The 20,110-nt window shown below is 42.7% G+C and overlaps 1 protein-coding gene across 1 annotated transcript in view; it reads left to right on the forward strand.

Annotated features, from left to right (window-relative positions):
* Positions 1 to 20,110, forward strand: part of USH2A (usherin) — a 581,084-nt gene that overhangs the window by 358,659 nt on the left and 202,315 nt on the right. Inside the window, exons 38-39 of the mRNA XM_074989966.1 lie at positions 16,815 to 16,965; positions 17,131 to 17,273. Coding sequence (XP_074846067.1) covers positions 16,815 to 16,965; positions 17,131 to 17,273 — 294 coding nt within the window. The remainder of the gene's footprint in view (positions 1 to 16,814; positions 16,966 to 17,130; positions 17,274 to 20,110) is intronic.

Below are 20,110 nucleotides of genomic sequence, written 5' to 3' on the forward strand. Positions count from 1 at the left end.
AAAATGTTTCCTAATTTTCTAAATTAAACATGTCCAATATTTCAGAGGTGTTGGCAATATCTCTTCTAAATCCCAGGCCCTATCCTCCCCCCACTCCCATTTTGCCTCTGCGTGCAATGGCATAATGTTGGGGTGGAGAGAGGAAGAGTCATTGCCCTTTTGTTACTCTGTAGCTTTTCCCATTTTTTCTTGGTTTAAAAAATAAAAATAGGAAAACAGAGAAAAATTCAAGGTGAAATAAAGACAATTTGATAATTGTTGTATTCAATAGCAAAAAGGAAAAGCTTGAAATGTTGGCACGTGTATTTTGAAATATCAACATGCTAACATACTTAAATCTGAAACCACTGATGTGTGCGTGTCTGTTTGCGGAGAAGGGTGATAAAAGGCTTTGAATGAAATTACCACCTGGTGAATAAAGAAGTGATGTCTAAAGGGAGGACATGCTCACTGTATACCATTCAGCAATGTCCAACTTAATTATGGTATGGCAATGAATCATTTTGGCTATGTCTACACTAGCCCCAAACTTCGAAATGTCCATGTAAATGACCATTTCGAAGTTTACTAATGAAGCGCTGAAATACATATTCAGCACCTCATTAGCATGCGGGAGGCAGTGGCACTTCGAAATTGACGCAGCTCGCCGCCGTGTGGCTCGTCCCGACGGGGCTCCTTTTCGAAAGGACCCTGCCTACTTCGAAGTCCCCTTATTCCTCTGAGCAGATGGGAATGAGCGGATGGGGCTAGTGTAGACACAGCCTTTATGAATAATCCAGCTTTTGGCCACCAGGATGGTGATGAGATCTGAGGGTAGAATTGTAAAAGTGTTTATGTGGAAAAATGGAAGCTGTTCTCTTAACTCAAATAAAACACATATCCCTCTCTAGTCTTAGATCAGGGGATCTCAAACTTCATTTCACCTTCTGGCAATGAAAATTAACACACAACACCAGAAGAAGGGGCCAAAGCCTGAACCCACCCAAACGCTGCCACTCTGTGTGTGTGTGTGTGTGTGTGTGTGTGTGTGTGTGTGGGGAGGGGGATGCAAAGACGAAGCCCAAAAGCTTCTGCTCAGACCCAGGCTTTGGCCCTGGGGTCTAGCAAGTCTAATACCAGTCCTTGCAACCCCATTACATCAGGGTCAGGACACATGTTCCCTCTTATCTTTTCCATCCATGTTCAGAATTAATTTTGTTACGTGCACTGAGGAATGTGCAGATGTCCACGATCGGTAGCAACCCAAGCTGCCAGCTGTAGGAGCTCTGTTAATCATGTGGGTGGCATTGCAATTGCTCTCGAGTGACTGCAGAAGCACACAGTTTTCAGGGAACAATGATTGTGGCTCAGTTTGGTTGTCTCACAGTATGATAACCACTGCACTAGGTCTTTGCAAAATTTGAGCATGAACCTTAAGTGGTGCAAAGTCTTTTGCAGGAAAACTGCACCAGGATAAGATTTCATGCTAGAGTACAAGAAATTGCTGTAGAAGCACACAAAATACATGTAAGAATATTGAAACCAGACTTGTGAGGCTTAGCAGCAGATCGTATTTTAAACTGAAAAGCTGTATAACCTTGTTGACAGTCATATTCAGCTTTGTATAAAAAAGTGCACAATTTAGATGATGCATGCAATTTATATATAATCTTAAACCTATTTGTGTACTCTTTTTTCATTCAGTGTATATATTTCCAAGACTGTTAAGAACTCCTAATAGTTATCATGCTTTGTGATAATCTGGCTGTGATTTACCTATTGATAACATTCCACAATAGAAACATTTCAGTTCCCAGTAAAAATATACAAAAGTTATGTGAGAAATCGCACTGAGAAATTGTCCATTCATCTGTTTCCACATATAGACAAGCTACGGAGCGGGAACTTATCTTTTGTGTTCCTGTTTGGGTAGCATGATTTGAGCCCTCTTCTGCAAAGCTCCTTTTATTTTGTTTTGGACAACTTTTGCTTCTGAAGTTTCCACACCAAAATGGCATTTTCATAAACTCGGAATTGAGGCCAATTTCTGTTTTTCTGTACTTCTTGAATTGAGGCATCTTGTTTGTAGAGGTTACTCCACCTATGGAACATTTAACTAAAGCAGCAACTTTGTGCTAGTGAATGGAGCTGAGGAAGCTTTGAAGTTTCTCTGCTATCAGTGGACTCTACAAGCCTCCAGCAAAGGTCTGCCAGACTAACACGTTTACATATTCTCAAGTGGTTTACAGAAGGCGGGCGGGGCGGGGGGGCGGGAATTAAGGGACTCTCTTAAGAGCTTCCTGAGGGCACAAATGGAAGGGAGAAGAAAAATCAAAACCACTATTTTTTTTCTCTTCACCGGGGATAAACAGAGAGAAATTGTTGCTTAAGAATCATTGCCATAAAAGTGCTCTTGCCTTTTGTGTCTTTCCTTTCAGATTAAAATAGCCCCAAATGGCTGGTATTCGGTTTTGTTTAAAAACAAATCTGATACTGTCTTAAACTTTCATTTTGTTCTTAAATCTCTTCAGAATTCATGTTATTTTTAAAATGAGATTTCTTCATTTTGGAGTCATGTCTTTTGCTGGATATTGACCTCACCCTGCCTAATTTATCATGATCTCTGTGCTTCTGACGGAGTCTCCTCAGTGTGATTCTCTTAGGATGAACAAGCTGGGCACACAGGGGAGCTTAAACTGCTCCACGATGAGGAAGAAAATAATTTGCTCCTTTCCCAAAGCAAGTGGAAGTCAGTGGAGCGACTATAACTCTCTGCACCACCATACATTCTCTGCCTGCTATATACTCTGGTGCTTGTTGTGCAGGTTAAGTTTGTGATCATTCTTTTTGAGTACCGTCGGTAGTATGAGATGCTGACCCCATCCATCTTCTCATCCTGACTGACCTTCTGTGCTTGTGTGATTGTCCACACACGTACATGCACGTGTATTACACTTCTGTCTGTGACTTGAGTCTGTGCTCATACCCTTATCTCTCTCTCTTGGGAAAAAACAAAACAAAAAACTGCTCCTGTTAGAAGGATCTAGTCAAGGTTTGGCTTTTTACCGAAGTTACTCTCCCGATCACTCATGATGGTAGAGTAAGGCTGCATCTACACTACAAGCTAAAATTGATTTATTAATAATGCTGGGTTTTATCAATTTGATTTTGAGCATCCTCACCTTTCCACATGCTTCCCACAAAATCGACTTATTGCTGCCACACACAAGTTGCCAAAATTGACTGGTTGCAGCAGTGCATTTTGGGAACCTATCCCACAGTTCCCTGAGTCTCGTAGCATTCTGGCTATTTTCACTGGTGCAGCATGCGGGCAAAAAATGCCCTGCAAGTGGCTGTGGGTATCTGATAGCATCTTCCCACATTTCATTTCCTATATTTCATTTCCCTCATTCCCCTGTTGTGTTAACCAAATGTCCCTTTTTCCAGGCAGAATCTGGCTTGCCTGTATAAGAGGTGTGCTTTATATAATTGAGGGGAGGGGAGGGAATAGGAGGGGTTGTAAAGCGCTTAGGAAAGGTTAGAAAAAAATATTTGGGGTTTCCCAATCGACAGGTTTTCAAAACAGGATGCAAAAACACTGAATCTTTGATGGCCTGGATCTGGATTTAGACCTCCAGGCAAAGAACATCCTCAGATCAATAATTTTGTCTGAAAGGCCCAAGAGCCAGCCCATGGCAGGACCCACCCCGTGCCCCTTGCCAGGAGACCCAGGCTTCGATCTAGATTTAAACCTCCTGGCAAAGAACACCCTCAGAACAAGAATGTGCAAATGAAATTTATGTTTAGGTAGACACGGGCACTACACTGAAAATGCAATGGATCACTGAATCAGTTACAGCTGCTTTGGTTGCTCGCCGACACTCTGGAGCAGGACCCACCCCATGCCCCAGCACCAGCAGGCCCAGGCTTTGATCTAGGTTCAGACCTCTTGGCAGAGGAGACCCTGAGAAAAAGAATTTTCACCCTTGCACTGACTGCAAATGCTGGAAATGCATGTGTAAGTAGTCGACATAAGCAGAACATTGAAAATGCAATGTATCGTAAAACCAGTTATGGCTTGGTTGGTCACTGCAAGCCTTACTTAGAGAACTGTGGTAATTGTGGAGGTACTACATTGCCTTCAATGGCCTTTCAGTAAACCTCATACAAAAATTTGCTCTGAAAGGACAGTCACTCTTGCGACAAAGCTTTTTCTGCTGTTGAGCAAAAATCGTGTCCACCGAGGGAGGCATCCCTTGGGTGGCTAAAAGGTCCCCGACTATAGCCAGCTCCAAAAATGGTGACTTCCCAGGAAGACTTCCCCTGGGTGGCTAAAAGACCCCCAGCTATAGATAGTCCCCCTGGTCTTTGCATAAAACCCATACAAAAATTTACTCTGTGAGGATAGCCATTCCTGTGACAAAGTATTTTCTTCTGTTGACCACAAATCATGTCCACCTAAGGAAAGTCCCCCCTGCAACGGCTAAAAGACCCTGACTACAGCCAGCCCCTGAAAATTGTGACAGCTGAGGGAGACTTCCCCCAGTCAGATAAAAGACCTCTGAATAGCAGCCAGCCCCCTCAGTATCCTAGCCACCAAGGGAGATGTCCCCCAGCTGGCTATAGGACCCTCACCGCGCTCAAGCTGCCCAGCACCTTGCGTAGCACATCCTTTTATTGGGTCAGGGTCAAACCACATGATGCAACTGGGCACAGGAAAGTTCCAGACTGTATGGCACCTCTAGGTTGAGGGAAGGGAGGGGATGTGGGGGTCAGGACAAAATGTAAATGCTGAAAAGAAGTTTCTCATCCAGGCACGACCCCCACCCACAGACTAGCTGCCACATGATGCAGGTGAGGGAAAGTTCCAGAATGCATTGCACCTCTCAGGGAGGGAAGGGAGGAAATGTGTGGAGCAGAACAAAATGTAAGCAGCTGAAAAGAAGTTTCTTGTCCTATCATACAAGCATGGCCTCTGCCCACAGCTCAGCTGCCATGTGGTGTGGGGGGCAGTGACTGGTGCCAGGCAGCGCAGAAAAAAAGGCAGCTAGCCGAGGTAGGCATAGAACCACAGACCCCACAGCTGCACTACTAGCAAACAAAGAGATGATTCTTCAGCCTCTCAGGACTCTACAGCCATGGGCTTCCACATGCTGAATTGAAAAAGGTCTTCCTGATGCCTAATTCTTCTGCACCTGAGAGCAGTGGAGATGGAAGAGGCCAGAGCGGAGAACTATGAGGCATTGTGGGGTGCATACGGGACATCTCTGGATGCTAATGAATTGGATTGAAAGACCTGGTGCTTCCTCACTACTCTTTATTCAGAATTTTAAATTAAAACTGAAACCTACACCCGTCAGGTTATGGTAATATTATGATATCGATAGTATGTCAATTTTAGTGCACCATAAATCGAGCTCATGGAATTTATCTTGTGGTGTAGACATAGCCAAAAGGAGAAGCAGGTAAAGAGAAGTGACACATCCACATCATAATGGCACTCTTCAATAGTCTTAATCTTGATATTTATATAGTGATTTACTGTCTTTAAAGCCCTGTAAAGACAGTGACAAATTAGCCGTCACAAAACTAGCCCTCTTATGAAGCAGTTGTTTTCACTTTATGGACACAAAGGCTTATCTTCTGCTCCAGTCACAGACATGCAGTTCATTGGGGTTTCATACATGTACCAAACTGAATTCGGTTCTAGGTCACAAAGCTAGTCAGTGTCTGATCAGAGAACCAAGTTTGTTGCCTGTTGATATAGTCTCTAGACTCTTCTTTGGAAAGGTAAATATTTGCATGTGATTTGAAAATTCTATTGTTCACTGTTGCTCATTTTTGTTGGACATTTTCCTGGAGGTTTCATCTCAGGACATACTATTTCATGAAAGTTTAAATTTTAATTCTTGGAGACTCCAGGGCAATACTGGAGAGCTGACAACCTTATTGTTATTGCTGGGTCACAGCTTTTCCAACCAAATTACATGCTTATAGCTCTTTGAGGGAACCCACTGAAAGAAAAACAGCAGTTACTCTTCTTCTGTTTCTTCTTCTGTATTCCTCATCTTCTTTTTCTTTATGCAGCATTATTGTTATTATTAGCTAGTGACTATTAATCACAGCTCACATGCTAACTCAGAAAATTAACTGTGATTAATTGCAGATTTAATCGCACTGTTAAACAGCAGAATACCATATATTTGTGAGTATTTTTCTACATTTACAAATATATTCATTTCAAGTGCAACACAGCATACAAAGTGTACACGGCTCACTTTGTATTATTTTATTATGAATATTTGTATTGTACAAATGATAATAGAAATAGAATTTTTCAGTTCACCTCATACCATTTCAATAATACAGTCTTTTTATAGTGAGACTGAAACTTACAAATGTAGAATTTTTTTTGTTACATAAACACACTCAAGTTTGTTTTGCATGTATATCTTCCATTGTTAGTTCAATATGCCAGTAAATGGCAAGCTTGAGTGATGTAGGTAAAAAGGTTCGACAGTATGAATGAACGCTGTTTCTATTATATTAATTACTCTCAATCCCTGTGATATGCACACATTTTTCTGCTTAGCACTCACAGGTATAGAAGCACAAGCAAATTCTGAGAAGGCGGAAAGCTGCAGAATGTGGTGGCTTGCTCTTCATGGATCTGACTCTATCAGTTTATATCTAAATGTTCAGACAGCCGCTAATAGTTGTGATACATTAAATTCTAACTGAGAATGAATTTAGGGATCAAAGGCGCTCTTTGGGAGAAATCACTTTACCTGGTAGGGAAAATCATTACCTTTTTTCCCAGTTTCACATATTTGTGCTGTATGTCTCTGAAATATCATTCCCTAAAGTTTCTGAGTCTTGATGTTTAATTGAACACAGAGCTCTTTGAGCAGCACAATGGGACTGGGGGCCTGGCTGGCTGGTAGAACTGTGTAGACTTAAATTGAAATGTACATGTGTTTTTTCCCTCATTTATCAAAGAAACACAAGTATCTAAACTGACATTTTATATCCAATGAGTTATGAGCTGTGTACTGTGTACCCAATGGAACAACAACCAAATTAGACTTTTCTTTTGAAAAGACAGGAAAAATAAGTTTTTCATATAATATTCAATAATTTATGGTATTTTTCGGAACTTACTATGCATTGTAATCTTTTGTAATATGGAGCGTACAGGCTACTTCAAAGGGTATATGCTTTATAGAGAATTGAAGGCAAGTAGGTTAAGATAATGCCCAAATTAGAATTTCCACTGGGCACCAGTAGCATCCAAGTGACACCAATTTATTACGTTGTAAGATGTTTAGATGCCCTGCTACTGGGCCCCTGTACTGCAAAGTAGATTGCAAGGGAATGGTTAAAACCCCATGCATTCTTTTTACTTTTCCCAGATAAATATCAGAAGATTAAAGATGTGGGAATTTATCTAATCTTGTGGTCTAACTCTCTGCATATCACACAGAGTACTAAAACTTGGATAATCGGGTGTGGCGGGGGGGGGGGCGGGGAGCTTCTCCAGTAACATATTTCACAGAATCTGAATTAAAATGGAAGCTAAACCACCTTTATTTTATTACAGTAGAGGTATGATGTGTAGGATGCACATTACGCATCTTAAAAGACAACCCCTCCCATGAAAAGCTCACAATCTAAACAGATAAGACCAATGACTGTTGGGTTAAAAAATAGAATTGTTAACCTCATTTCATAAATATGGTTCTAAGGTATAGAGAGACTAAAATATTGGTCCTGAAAACCCTTGCACATGTACCTAATTTTCAGCATCTGAATAGTTCTGTGGATAGTATCCACATCATTATGATTATGCACATGAGTAAAGATTTATGAGATGGGAGCCCTTGTATTATGAAACTTGGGATACCAGAATAGCTGTTGCTACATGTAGATGTATGTACTACAATCTTAAATTAACAGCTGCAAACTACATATAAGTACATATATAAGGATTAACATAACATTTCAAAAAAATCAACATTTTCTGACTGCTTTAGTGACCCAAAGGCAGAACTACTACTAAAGAACTTCAGAAAATGCCAACAGAAGAAGAGGCATATGAGTAAAACAAAAGGAAAGGTCATCTCATGAAGGCTTCCAAATATGAGCAGGAAAAGAAGTTGTAATGTCATCAGTGAGTGGGTCAGCAAACCCATCCTTTTTTTAAATAATATGTCAAGATAGCAGAGATCAGCTCTGGATCTATAAAGGTAGGATGGCTAAAGTGCAGTAATGACACTGAAGATAGAATAACATGCCTGGGCACATAAGTGAAAAGAAAAACCCAAGAATATTGCATGTGTGGATTATACATTGAATAAGTGAGATGTTTTGACTGAAGGAGTTAAAACAGAAACCAGAGTGAATCTTGCGCACCTGTGAAGACAAGCCAGAGAAAAAGCAATCGTATTTTGGCAGTAGATAAAGGTTTATAACTACCGTGCCCTTCTAGTGATGACATATGGCCCAACAAGATGGTCTCTCACAGAGTAAATGAAACAAAAACATGTCCCTATAATGAGAATTATGGAAAAAGCAATGATAGGAATCATGCGGCCTGAGCAAATGCCAAGGTAACAGGCATGCTTCAGGAAAAACAAGACAAACACATGTCAAGGTGCAGAATGTATTGTCAGAAAAAGTGACTAGAGTAACATGGTCTTAGAATGGACACCTCTGAGAAAATGAAGCAGAGGTGGCTAAGAAGCAATGCAGTGAAATAAACAAAGCAAGTGTGTGAATTAGACCTGGCAAAAGGCAAGAGTGAACATGACTTAAGAAGATATTCATCCAAAGACAGACTGGCAGTTACACTGTTATCATTGCAAAAGGTCTTCAAACTGTGATAAGCTAATTCTTTACCCAGTAGTTAAATGTCTGCTGTTATAGTCTGCATACACACATGTAAGGAAAACATTTAGATAAGAAGCAAATGCAGCACCTGTGCTATTTTTACATATTTTGCATGTACAGATGTGGCACACTATTAGAATTACATTTGCATAGTTATAGTTTTGTCTTGTGTTTGCCTTCTGCAGACTCTATGGATACACTGGCATCGGGACCACTACTGATCTCACTTACAACCAGTGTAAATCTACAGTAGCTTTACTGGACTTACTCTGAATTTACACTCATTGAACAGAGATTAGCATCTAGCCTTTTAGACTGTTCCTGCTCTCATTAAGTTAAATGTGGCATCGTACTGAAGTGTGGAATAATGGCTACCTGTTCCACAGATATACAGTACCATTCTGGTAATGATCACTTTTGGTGACTACACTTTAAAAGTTTCCTCAGTTTTTATGAGAGATTGCCCTGTGGACGTTGGGACACTCTTATAACTGGTTAAATATCTCTCAAGGTTGAATCTTTAAAAATACAAGAAACATTCGCTGTGAAGCCACCAAATAAGGGGCTGTTCTTCCTTTGTCAGATTCATCTCTGAAAATCAGTTCCCTTTATGTTGAAGAAACTGAGGCATGCTTGTTAAATTACTTTCAAAAGGTCACTCAGCAGGCCATTGGCAGAGCTGGGAACAGAATGCCTTGACTCATCTTCTTGTGTCTTATTGCCTGAACTACATTTTCTCCCAATACTGGTGGTCTTGCCAGTTTGAGCCATTCATTATTATTCCTTACTCATTTGCTTTCACAATGAAATAATTAAGGTAGACATATAATTAAAGACTTTTCACCATCCTTTATATTCTTTTTGTAGGTGAAGCACGATTTTTTTTAACCAGGCCTAGTTAGAATTTACTGGACAAGATGTTGATTCAGTAGGTTGCAAATGGAGTGGTTGCCTCCTGAGGGTCATATTAAAGCTTGAGGGGAGATTTCTGAGCAACATTGCATCCTAAAGACAATATATCAAGTTGATAGATACATGGCTCTTCTGTTGAGAAACCTACAGCTGAATTATTGCTGGTTACCAGTTATTGCTTGGGTCCTAAGGAGCCTTTTGGGAATAAGAGTAGGACAAAAGGGGTTAAACTGATGGAAAAAATACATTTAAGATCTAAGTTACAGGGAGTAGCTGAAATAATATGCTATATCTGCAATTTAGAATGATCAGGTTGTTTGGGAAATACTTTAACGTTTTAATGGTGAAAATGTGACCCATTTTATAGAGCACCTTTGTAGTCACCACGCCACAGAGATTCAGAAGTGTTTTATTTGTGTAGTCTTCTCTTGTGTTCTCTTTCTGTCTTTTTCAGGGCTTATTAAAGAAATTCTTGGAAAGATCCAGGAACTAATTTATGTAAAACATGTAGATTGCACATTCTAGCATTTGAAAATCTCATAGAACCTTTAGTCAGTGGACCTACATAGGTAACATGTTTGGCCCAATTCCTCTACTGTTCTGTTGTACAAGGTATTTGAACCTCCATCTTTGATTCTCTAGGCAACTAAATTCATAACTGTATCGTAAATAGCTGACTACTAATAGCTATACCTTTGTCTCCTATACCACCATCATTAATAAATTATTAATTGATTAATTAAATGTCTTTAATAAAAATATATATTTAGAGTTTATTTGATGGTTTTCATGTGTAGCTCTCAAGAGGCTTTACAGAGGAGGTGAGTATCATTGTCTTCATTTTACTGACGAGATAAATAAGGCATATAGGCTATGTCTGCACTAAAGCAACCTGTCAACAGAAGTTGCTGTCTGACAAACCTTCTGCCAACAGATCACAGCCAGACACAAAAGCAGAACTCTCTTTTGATCCTCTCTGTTGACAGAGAGGCCAGACTGCCCACTTGCTCTCCTGACACAATAGCCTCCAGAATACCTCCAACCAGGGTTGCCCAGCCGGCAAGCCCTTCCGGGAACCTCGGAGAGGCACGCTTTTAAAGGCCCCCCGCCCTGCCTGGTGTATGTTCCCTTCCCATGTTGAGCCTTGCCTAACTCACTGAGTGACAGCACAGCTGCTATAGCAGGGTCCACGTGCTTTCTGTGAGAGTTTGCACTTTCTAGTTAGCCGTGGTGCCAGAGCAGCCTCAGGCTGCACTGGCCCACACAAAGGTGCTTCAGCTTCTGTTGCACATCCTCATGGCTGTCCCCCTCTTCCTATGGGACAGTGTGCCTGGCACTTGCTCCAAGGAGCACTCCCTTGCAGCACCCCGAGGTGCTCAGGCAGGTTTTGAGAGACAGCAGCAGTTCAGACTGATGGGACTGGCTGGTCATGGGGCAGTGGGACAACCAGCAGCAGCTCCAGAATTTCCAAATGCGAAAGAACACCTTCCTGGAGGTCTGCATCTGGCTCGTCCCCACTTTCCAGAGACAGGATACCTGGCTGCAGCCCACCAATCCCCCTGCAGAAGCAGGTCGCCATCACTCTATGGAAGCTTGCCACCCCTGACAGCTACTGCTCCATCTGGAACCAGTTAGGCATGGAGAATTCCACCATCAGGGCTGTCCTCATGCAGGTAAGTCACTCTCAGGCTGCAAGCCCTGCAGGGATGGAGGTGAAGTGTCCCATCCAAGGAGGACCATAAGAAGCAGGGTCAGGAGTACAAGGGGGAAATGGGTGAGAAGGTCCATAACTGGAGGGACCATGCCATCCCACCTTCTCACAGCCCTGCTGCCAGGGGGTGGCCTCTTGGGGGGCTCCTGGAGAGCCCAGAGAGAGGAGATGGAGAGGGCAGAAGACTCTCCTTCAGTCCCCGATATGTGTGTTTGGTCTTCTCCCCTTGCAGGTTGTGACAGCCATCAACATGCTCCTGCTTTGGAGTGTCATCCATCTTGGAGATGTGGATGCAGTTGTGTCCTGATTCATCACCCTGGGGTTCCCCAACTGCTTTGGGGTGATCAATTGGGACCCACATCCTCATCCATGCCCCAGACCACAACACGGCCAGGTTCATCAACCAGAAAGGATATTACTTCATCTTGCTGCAGGCCCTGGTTGACAAACAGGCACAGATCATCAATGTGTATGTCTGGCGGTTGGGCCAGGCACAATATATGTGGGGGTTCTGCAACTCCAGCCTGTGCTGGAGGGTGTAGGTGGGCACTTTCATCTGCCACTGGGAGCTGGCAGTTTGGGATGTGAAAATGCTACTCTGTATCATGTAGGATGCCACCTATTTCCACATTCCCTGGCTCATGAATCCCAATGCAGGGCAGCTGGACCTGAGCCAGGAACTGTTTAATGCTCAACTCAGCTGAGCATGGCTGCAGGCTGAATGTGCCTTTGACTTCCTCAAGACAAGCTTTAGGTGCCTCCTCACCTGGCTGGACATGGGGGAGCACAACATCCCCCAAGTAGTGGCTGCATGTGGTGCCCTGCACAACCTCGTGGAGGGAAAGGTGGAGGCCTTCTTCATAGGTTGTGGGGCAGATGGTGGCCATAGATATGAACATCTGGGCACAGCTCTAGTCCACCAAGCCCATAGGGACAGGCTGCATATCCAAGAGGCCCTAAGGGAGGTCTTCTTCCATGGCCCCCAATGACCCTACCCCATCCCCACCATGACCCCTCCCACTGCTCCCTCACCCCAACCCCACTATAAAGAGAGATGCAGAAGTAATGAGCAAATAACTTTTTTTATTTTAACATATATAAATGTGTTCAAAATAAGCATAATAAAAACCTATTTACAAGGTGCAATAAAAGTTAGCTATTTATAGTGGGCGTCTTGGGATGGGGATGGGGGAGACTCAATCCATGGAGGGGGTGAGTAGTGGCAACGCCACAGGGGAGTGAGATCCCAAGCAGCATTGGCCTCAGGATCCCTTCCCAACTGTGGGTTCAGGGTCTCTGTCAGGGCTTGGTTAGGGCTGGGAACATGTGAGGTATGGAGGTGGGGGGCTGTAGCAGGGTCTGGTTTGGCAGCAGGAGCAGAGGGCCCTGGGGAGCATGGGGGGAATGCATGGCTGAGGGGGGCAGTCATGGCCCTCACCCACTATACTAGGTCCAGCATACCCTTCAGGATGGCTGACTGGGGCAGGGCAGTGGTGGTGGTCCTGGAGGGATTGAGGGGAGCAGCCATGGGTGGCTGGGCCAACAGTTGGTCCCAAGCCCAGGTCTGCCATTCCTGGTCCTGCAGCTGACACTCCTATTCATCCTGCAGTCACCTCTCCAGGAGGTCAGTCAGCCTCCAGAGGGCAGCAGTGTGGGTCTTCTGAAGGTCATCCTCTGCCCAGTGATGTCCCCTCCACCTGCAAGCCCACCATCATACTGGTATGGTGCTGGCTCACTCCAGTGCTGTGGTGGGGCTGGATGGGAAGTAGAGCTGGCCTGGTCCTTGGATGGTGCAGATGCAGCTGTAAGGAAGGCAAGAAGGAAAGACAGTGGGTCATTCATGCAACAGAGCCCCTAAGGGTCTGCATCCCACCATGAATGGCAACCAACATCTACTGGGCCAAGGGACAGGGATGTCCCAGGAGCACAGTCATGTGTGGCCTGCAAGTGACAAGACTCCACAGTGCCTCAGGGACCAGGCTAACTATTGCATGCCCCACCCATGCTTGACGGCCTAGCAGCTAGAGGGGTGTCTGGCCATGGAGGGGTCCCTGCACGGGTGATAAGTGAGCTGGGTGCAGTCCAGCCCTTCTTCGGGCCCACACGCTGTCAGTAAGAGTGGATGGTGACTCTTGTCTGCGGGCAAGCCTGAGTCCTGGGAGTTGCACTCCTTGGTGTGTTTGGGGTCAGGGAGGTGCCCATATGGCTAACCTTCTTCCAGCCATGTCAGGGGATGGTAGGCCTCCCTCCCCCTGAGTCTCAAACTCATTCCCAGGAGCTGGTGCCCTTGTCCAGGTGCTGCCTGCTGTGTCCAGGTGGAAGACACTGCCTCACACATAGTTCCACCTGCTGGACACTTGATGTGAGGTCTTTCCTGAGCCAGCCTGGCAAGACCCACAGCACACCCCATCTTGTGTTCCTTGGGGAGTGTGATACTTGGGGTACTTACTGAAGGGACCCTCAAAGAGGTCCAGGGACACCCTGAAGGTGTCCTGTCTGGAGGGGCTCAAGCCCAGGGTGATGACCTGGGTTCTGCCACTCACCTCAGACCCTATGTCCACCTCTGGCTCCAGCAGGGTTTGGGTCCCAGGGTTTCCAGATCCTCCTCCTGCTCTTCAGGCTCTTTTTTTAGAGGGGTGCCTCATTCACGGTGTTCACAGGGGCCAGTGGGGGAGAGGTGTCGTTGTCCCCCAGGAGGTAGTGGAGCTCCCAGAGCAGGGACAGGTGGCCAATCCTGCCCCTGATCTCTGCCTTGCATTGCAGGTCTGGATATACCCGGGCACAATTCCTTAACTTTGGTCCACACCTGCTCCATGGAGCAGGCAGGATAGCCCCATGCTGCCAGGGCAGTGGCCACCTGGGCTTAAGACAGGGTATTCCTCCACTTTGACAAGGGGTCCAGAAGGGTATGTTCCTTGCCCCACATGGCCAGGAGGACCAGGATCTTGGGCCCAGTCCAGGAGGGGGGCTTATGTTTTGTGCCCCGAGGGGGGCCCTGGGAATCCTCTGGCTGCTGTCTGGCAGAGCTAGAGGGGGTCATCAGGGGCCTGGCTCTCTGCCATTTCACCCAGCTCTGCTTTCTGGAGTGGTTCCTAGGGCATGTTGAAGAGCAGCGTGCTGCTGGGTGGCTTCCACACTCTCAGCGTCCTGCCATGAGGTTTTCAGGGCTTCCTTCATCTTTAAGAATGGCCAGAGGCAGGGACCATAGAGATCTGCTTGCTGTGGACAGGGTATCTCCCGGGGCAGCTGGGTGTCACCATAGAGGACTTTTCTGTGGACAGAGGGTCCCCCGGACCATCCACTCTGGCTTTCTGTAGCCAAAGATCTGTTTAGACAGGCATTCTGCCTCATGGGGGAATGGCAGAATGCCGTGGATAGAAGTGCCGTGTTCTGTCAATTTACTGTTGACGGAACACCTTGGGAATGTGAATGCTCTATGAGATTTGTCTACAAAATGCTTTTGTTTAGTCATAGCCATAGAGAGGAAGGACTTGCCTAAAATTACACATAGCAGGGTAGTGGCAGAGCTCAGAGTTAGCTCAGTTCAGTGACAGCCAGTTGACCATGCTGCCTCCTTAACAGGCAATATTTTATTTTCATAATACTTTCCTCAAGTGTAGCAGTCTGAACCCCAGCTTCTTGGCCAAATTAACACTGAGTTAATTAGATTCACTTTCCTGAATTCTTCCTGCATTTTCAGCTAGTAGTAGTATACTTCTGGTCGTGATTAGTGTAGAGCTTATGTGTTAACTCAAATAGTTGGACTATTTAAATATCAGATGCAACTTAATTTTGAATGTGATGGTGCCCTGCCTCACAAAGCGATGGTGTGGCTTAATTAGTGAGTGGTTATAAAAGCTTTTTGAGGTCCTCTGATGAAAGGCACTATAATAATGCAAAGTATTTTTATTTTAATTGCTATTTATTTTTGGTCTCATTTTGTACTGCAAGAGCTTACTTACAGTTGACCTTACAAGACACTTGACAAATGAGTGCTAAAATAATGAATGATTATGTATGTATTCTGTATTTAGTAAACACAGATTTATAGCATATATTTCAGGGCCAAAGTCTGCAACTTATTTAATTGACATCAGTGTCTCTCAATTTACACCAATATATGTAGAACAGAGCTTAATTTGTAAACTCTAGAAAACGGCATTCAAGCACCATGTGGTTATAATTCCTGGGGGTTTTTTTGTTTGTTTGTTTGTTTGTTTGTTTGTTTTGGGGTTTTTTTTGCCACTTGTGAGACTCTATTCTTCACACGGTGTGTTAAGTTCATGAAATAATATGCTGCTTACCAAGGGCCAATTTAGTAATTCTTCCAATCAATTGTAGTTCCATTATATACCTTCCAGTCAACATGCTGCCCTTCAAATGTACTGAGCCACAGATCAGTTTGCAACTATTTTTCATCAAGTCTGGCATCAGGAAAAGAGAACTGCAATGAAAAAAAATTCTCTTTGAATGACCACAGAAAGATGCAAATGGTAACTACTGAACCATCAATGACACAAGCATTTTTACAAAAGCTGAAATGACAAAAATCAAATAGTACAACCTTTCTGTCATTCTGAAAACATGTGATTTTGGCATCCAAGGTAAGAATGTTAAATGTGTTACCCATGAAAAGTTTATGAAAGAGGTTAGTCCATGGTGAGAAAAACATAAGGCCACAATTTCAACTGGTGTAAATCCACATAACTTTTTTTTCACTTCAGTGGTGTTACACCAATTGATACCAGCTGAAAACCTGCCTCAGACTCTCAAAATAGGGCTGGATCTGTGATTCCTGGGCTCATTCAGTAAAAGTTGGAGTCAATCAAATGGAAGAATATGGGTCCAAATAATCAGACTTCAGAGGCACTACATTCATTTATACCAGATGAGTATCTGAATGGCTCAATGTTGTGTCAAATTTTTAATGAGAGAAAGGGAGGGGTATTTGAATAAAGTGCCTGACTTTGCTTACTCACACTGAGGAATGCTTCCTCAATCCTTTTCACTTCAAGACGAGTAAAACTGACAGAATCAGGCTCAGAAGGAAAGGATCTGGTATACTGGTGATAGAAAATGTCACATCTGAATTCCTTTTAATGGTGCTCTGAATGCAGTGTTACTACATACTAGTGTAATTGTATTGGAAAGAACATAGAGAAATACAGTAGTTCAGTAACAAAATTGTTAAATTAAATGGACCATATTAACATTGCTGTTGATCCCGAGGAACAGTTTTTCCAGTATATGGAGCATTTTGATTCCATCCAGCATATGTTCTCCACAGTTTTCTCTGCTCTAATTCATCCATGTTTTTCGACAGCTCCAGATGGCATGCTGCCTCCAAGGCTTTCATCTGCCACGCCAACCAGTCTTCAGGTTGTCTGGTCTACACCAGTTCGCAATAATGCTCCAGGCTCACCCAGTTACCAACTCCAGATGAGGCCTAGACATTACACTGATGATATTCTAGAGTATGCAAACAATATAAATCTACTGTAAATTGTCAGTTAGAGAAGTAAAATAATTTTAGAGACAACTCACCCCTAGAGTGGCTGTTGTCTTCTTCTCTTCCCACTTACCCCCATCCCGTACCTTACATTATATAGCTTTATAACTCATTCTTCATTTTTTTCCAGGTTATTTTCTGCTCCCTCTGCTTCCTTAAGCTACATAGTCGAAGGTCTTCAGCCATATACATTGTATGAGATGAGAATGATAGTCTCCAATGGTTATGGTAATGCATGTAGTGACTGGACTCCAATGATTACAGCAGAGGACAGTAAGTAGCCTGCAAAAAATATACAGCCATTCTGACTTACTTAACCATCCATTAGCAGATAATACAAATGCATAGATTTCTGATGGCTAAACTATTATTGCATGTGATTTCTTTCTCTTTTATCTCATTTTACTAGCTAAATAGTAATAATGCTATTATTGTAGCTAAGCCACAATAATAACAGCTAAAAAATCTTCTCTGAGTTGTGTGAACTGTTTAATAAAAAGAGGTAAAGGAATATTTTCCATAGAAATACCACATTTCATTTTATAATATCCTCTGTTCATTTATGGCTATATGCTGATAGAGAAAAATATTTGGTAATGTTTATAGTTTCTTAAAGTGACAGTTCTTTTGCATAATGTGATCTACATTCTCATTTCATTTACATCAGTAAGGCTACGTCTAAACTAGCACAAATCTTTGAAATGGCCATGCCAATGGCTATTTTGAAGATTACTAATGAGGTGCTGAAATGCATATTCAGCGCCTTATTAGCATGCCGCCATCCTCGCCTCTTCGAAATTGCTGCGTTTCACTCCCATGCAGCTCATCCAGACAGGGGTCCTTTTGGAAAGGACCCTGCCAACTTCAAAATTCCCTTATTCCTATCAGAAGGAATTTTGGCAATTTTGAAGAGGTGTGGCTGGCAGCATGCTAATGAGGTGCTGAACATGCATTTCAGTGCCTCATTAGTCATCTTTGAAATGGCTATTTGCATGGCCATTTCGAAGATTTCTGCTAGTGCAGACATAATCTAAATGTATTGAAATCAGTAGTAAATAAAAATGAAAACTTGCTGTTCTCTTTAGAATGTAAACAAGGATATCCTTTCTTTTGTGGCCACTGTGCTGATGACATCTTAGCAGCAGCTTTCTGTTGGACTTTTGTTTATTACCAATTCAGACAAGTGATTGGTAAGAAGACCAGCCCCTTGACCCATCTCACACTTCTCTATCAACTGGTTCACATTTTGCAAACTCACTTGACTTGCATTGGTTCGACAATCCCTAGTTTTGATAAAGCCAGGGATGTGAATGCAGCTATTTTAAATTATATATTCTGTATAGCTACTAGGTGCAATATTAAAAATAACCCAGAAGAAGGTGCCCAGTTACCAGGTGTACAAATGCACATCTACCTCAGCCACTTTTTGAAATATGCCCTAGTTGGAGACCAAAGGCTGTGTGATGAAGATATCTAATATAGCCATATTGGGCTGTGCTGTTGATTTAGAAAAATCCAACAAAATATTTTTCAAATCATTATCTAATGAACCCCTGTACATCAGAACAATCAAAATCACTGCCTAAGAGATCCCTCTTGTCGTATTGCTCATTTCATAAACAGGAGAAATTCTGGGAGAAAAAATGTTTTGCAATGGGGGAAAAAACCTCCCAGGTTCTTGGTCCTGCTTTTCCTTTTGCTCCAAATGTCCACTGATGTGAAAAACAGAATCTAGATGTAAAGTAACAAAACTAATCAGTGTATAAACTATCCAACATTTTGGCTTCTCATTGTTACCATCCCATTCTCTAAGATCACAGCATTCAGTGTTCAGTAATCTGTCTTAATATATCATCGGTCAAACTTTTTGAACACTGGACAATAATTCCCAACAGGTGACTTATCAGACAAATTCAGGCCCCAATCTTGGAAACACTTACATGTATGCTTAAATTTAAGCACTGGCATATCCCCATTTATTTTAAATAGGACTACTCACATGAATGAATAAATATTCTCAGAGAAGTAGCTGCTTTAGACTGTAGCTTCACAAATAACAAACTGTCCTGTAACACCTTAGAGATTCGGTCATGAAATTTTGTGAGTAAAACTCAGATGAAACTTTATTCGGATGAGGAAGTGGATTTATCCATGAAAGCTCATGAATGAATAAAATCGCTACGAGTCAATATTTGCAGAACAAGAACTCTCTTCTATCTATGAAGATTTTGGTCAGATCATAATTTCCCATCGTGCACTTGTGTAAAATTACTTAATATATATTTTAACAGTGGACTGACTGTAAATATTTGTTATTCAGACTGTAATACTTGGCTGAGAATGATCAGGTGAATCACCTAGTATTGGTGTATTTTGCTGTTGTTGTTGTTGTTGTTTTCTGTCTGAAATGAGCATATCCTGAGCTCAATCATTAAAGTATGAGTTTAAAATAGGGCTTCTCCAAATATTTGTGGGTGTACATTCTAAATATGCTTTTGGGGAGAAATTCAGTCTCGTTCAGAGAGCATTCTCCAGACCTATTGTCGACATTATTCCCACTGAAGCCAATATATTAGATTTTACCAGTGCATAAGACTTGGGCCTTCTGTGCAGGAGTGAATTTCACCTTCTGTAAACATTTTTATGAAAAAGTTGACTGCATGAATCTCCATGGTTAGCAGAGACAAAAAGGGGTGTCATGTGGTTGGCATGAATTCATTTAAACATCTGAAGAAACATTAATGGAAAGTTTTCCATTGTCTTTTTCTAGCTCTTATGTTTTGAGATACACTATTCATTTGCTTCTTAAACTCTTGCTGCCACATCTGGTTTTTCATCTTGAAAAACACTGTATTTGTAGCACAGTTATAAACTCTGTCTTTTCAGTGACTATGTGTTTCATTCCCATGCCATGCTCTATTTGCATTTGTAAAGAATACATGCTGATGTATCTGTAGTATCCAACAATGTCTGTGTTTGTAATTTACCAACACAGCTTACACCTCTCTAATGGTGACAGAGGACTGTGTATTTTTGGTGTCATTGTCATTGTGGAGGTTGCCATCTCTGAAAAGATGTTCAATTCAGTTGACAAAGATTGGCAGTGGGCA

Source organism: Carettochelys insculpta, chromosome 3, assembly GCF_033958435.1.
Source record: "Carettochelys insculpta isolate YL-2023 chromosome 3, ASM3395843v1, whole genome shotgun sequence".
NCBI classification, from domain to species: domain Eukaryota; kingdom Metazoa; phylum Chordata; order Testudines; family Carettochelyidae; genus Carettochelys; species Carettochelys insculpta.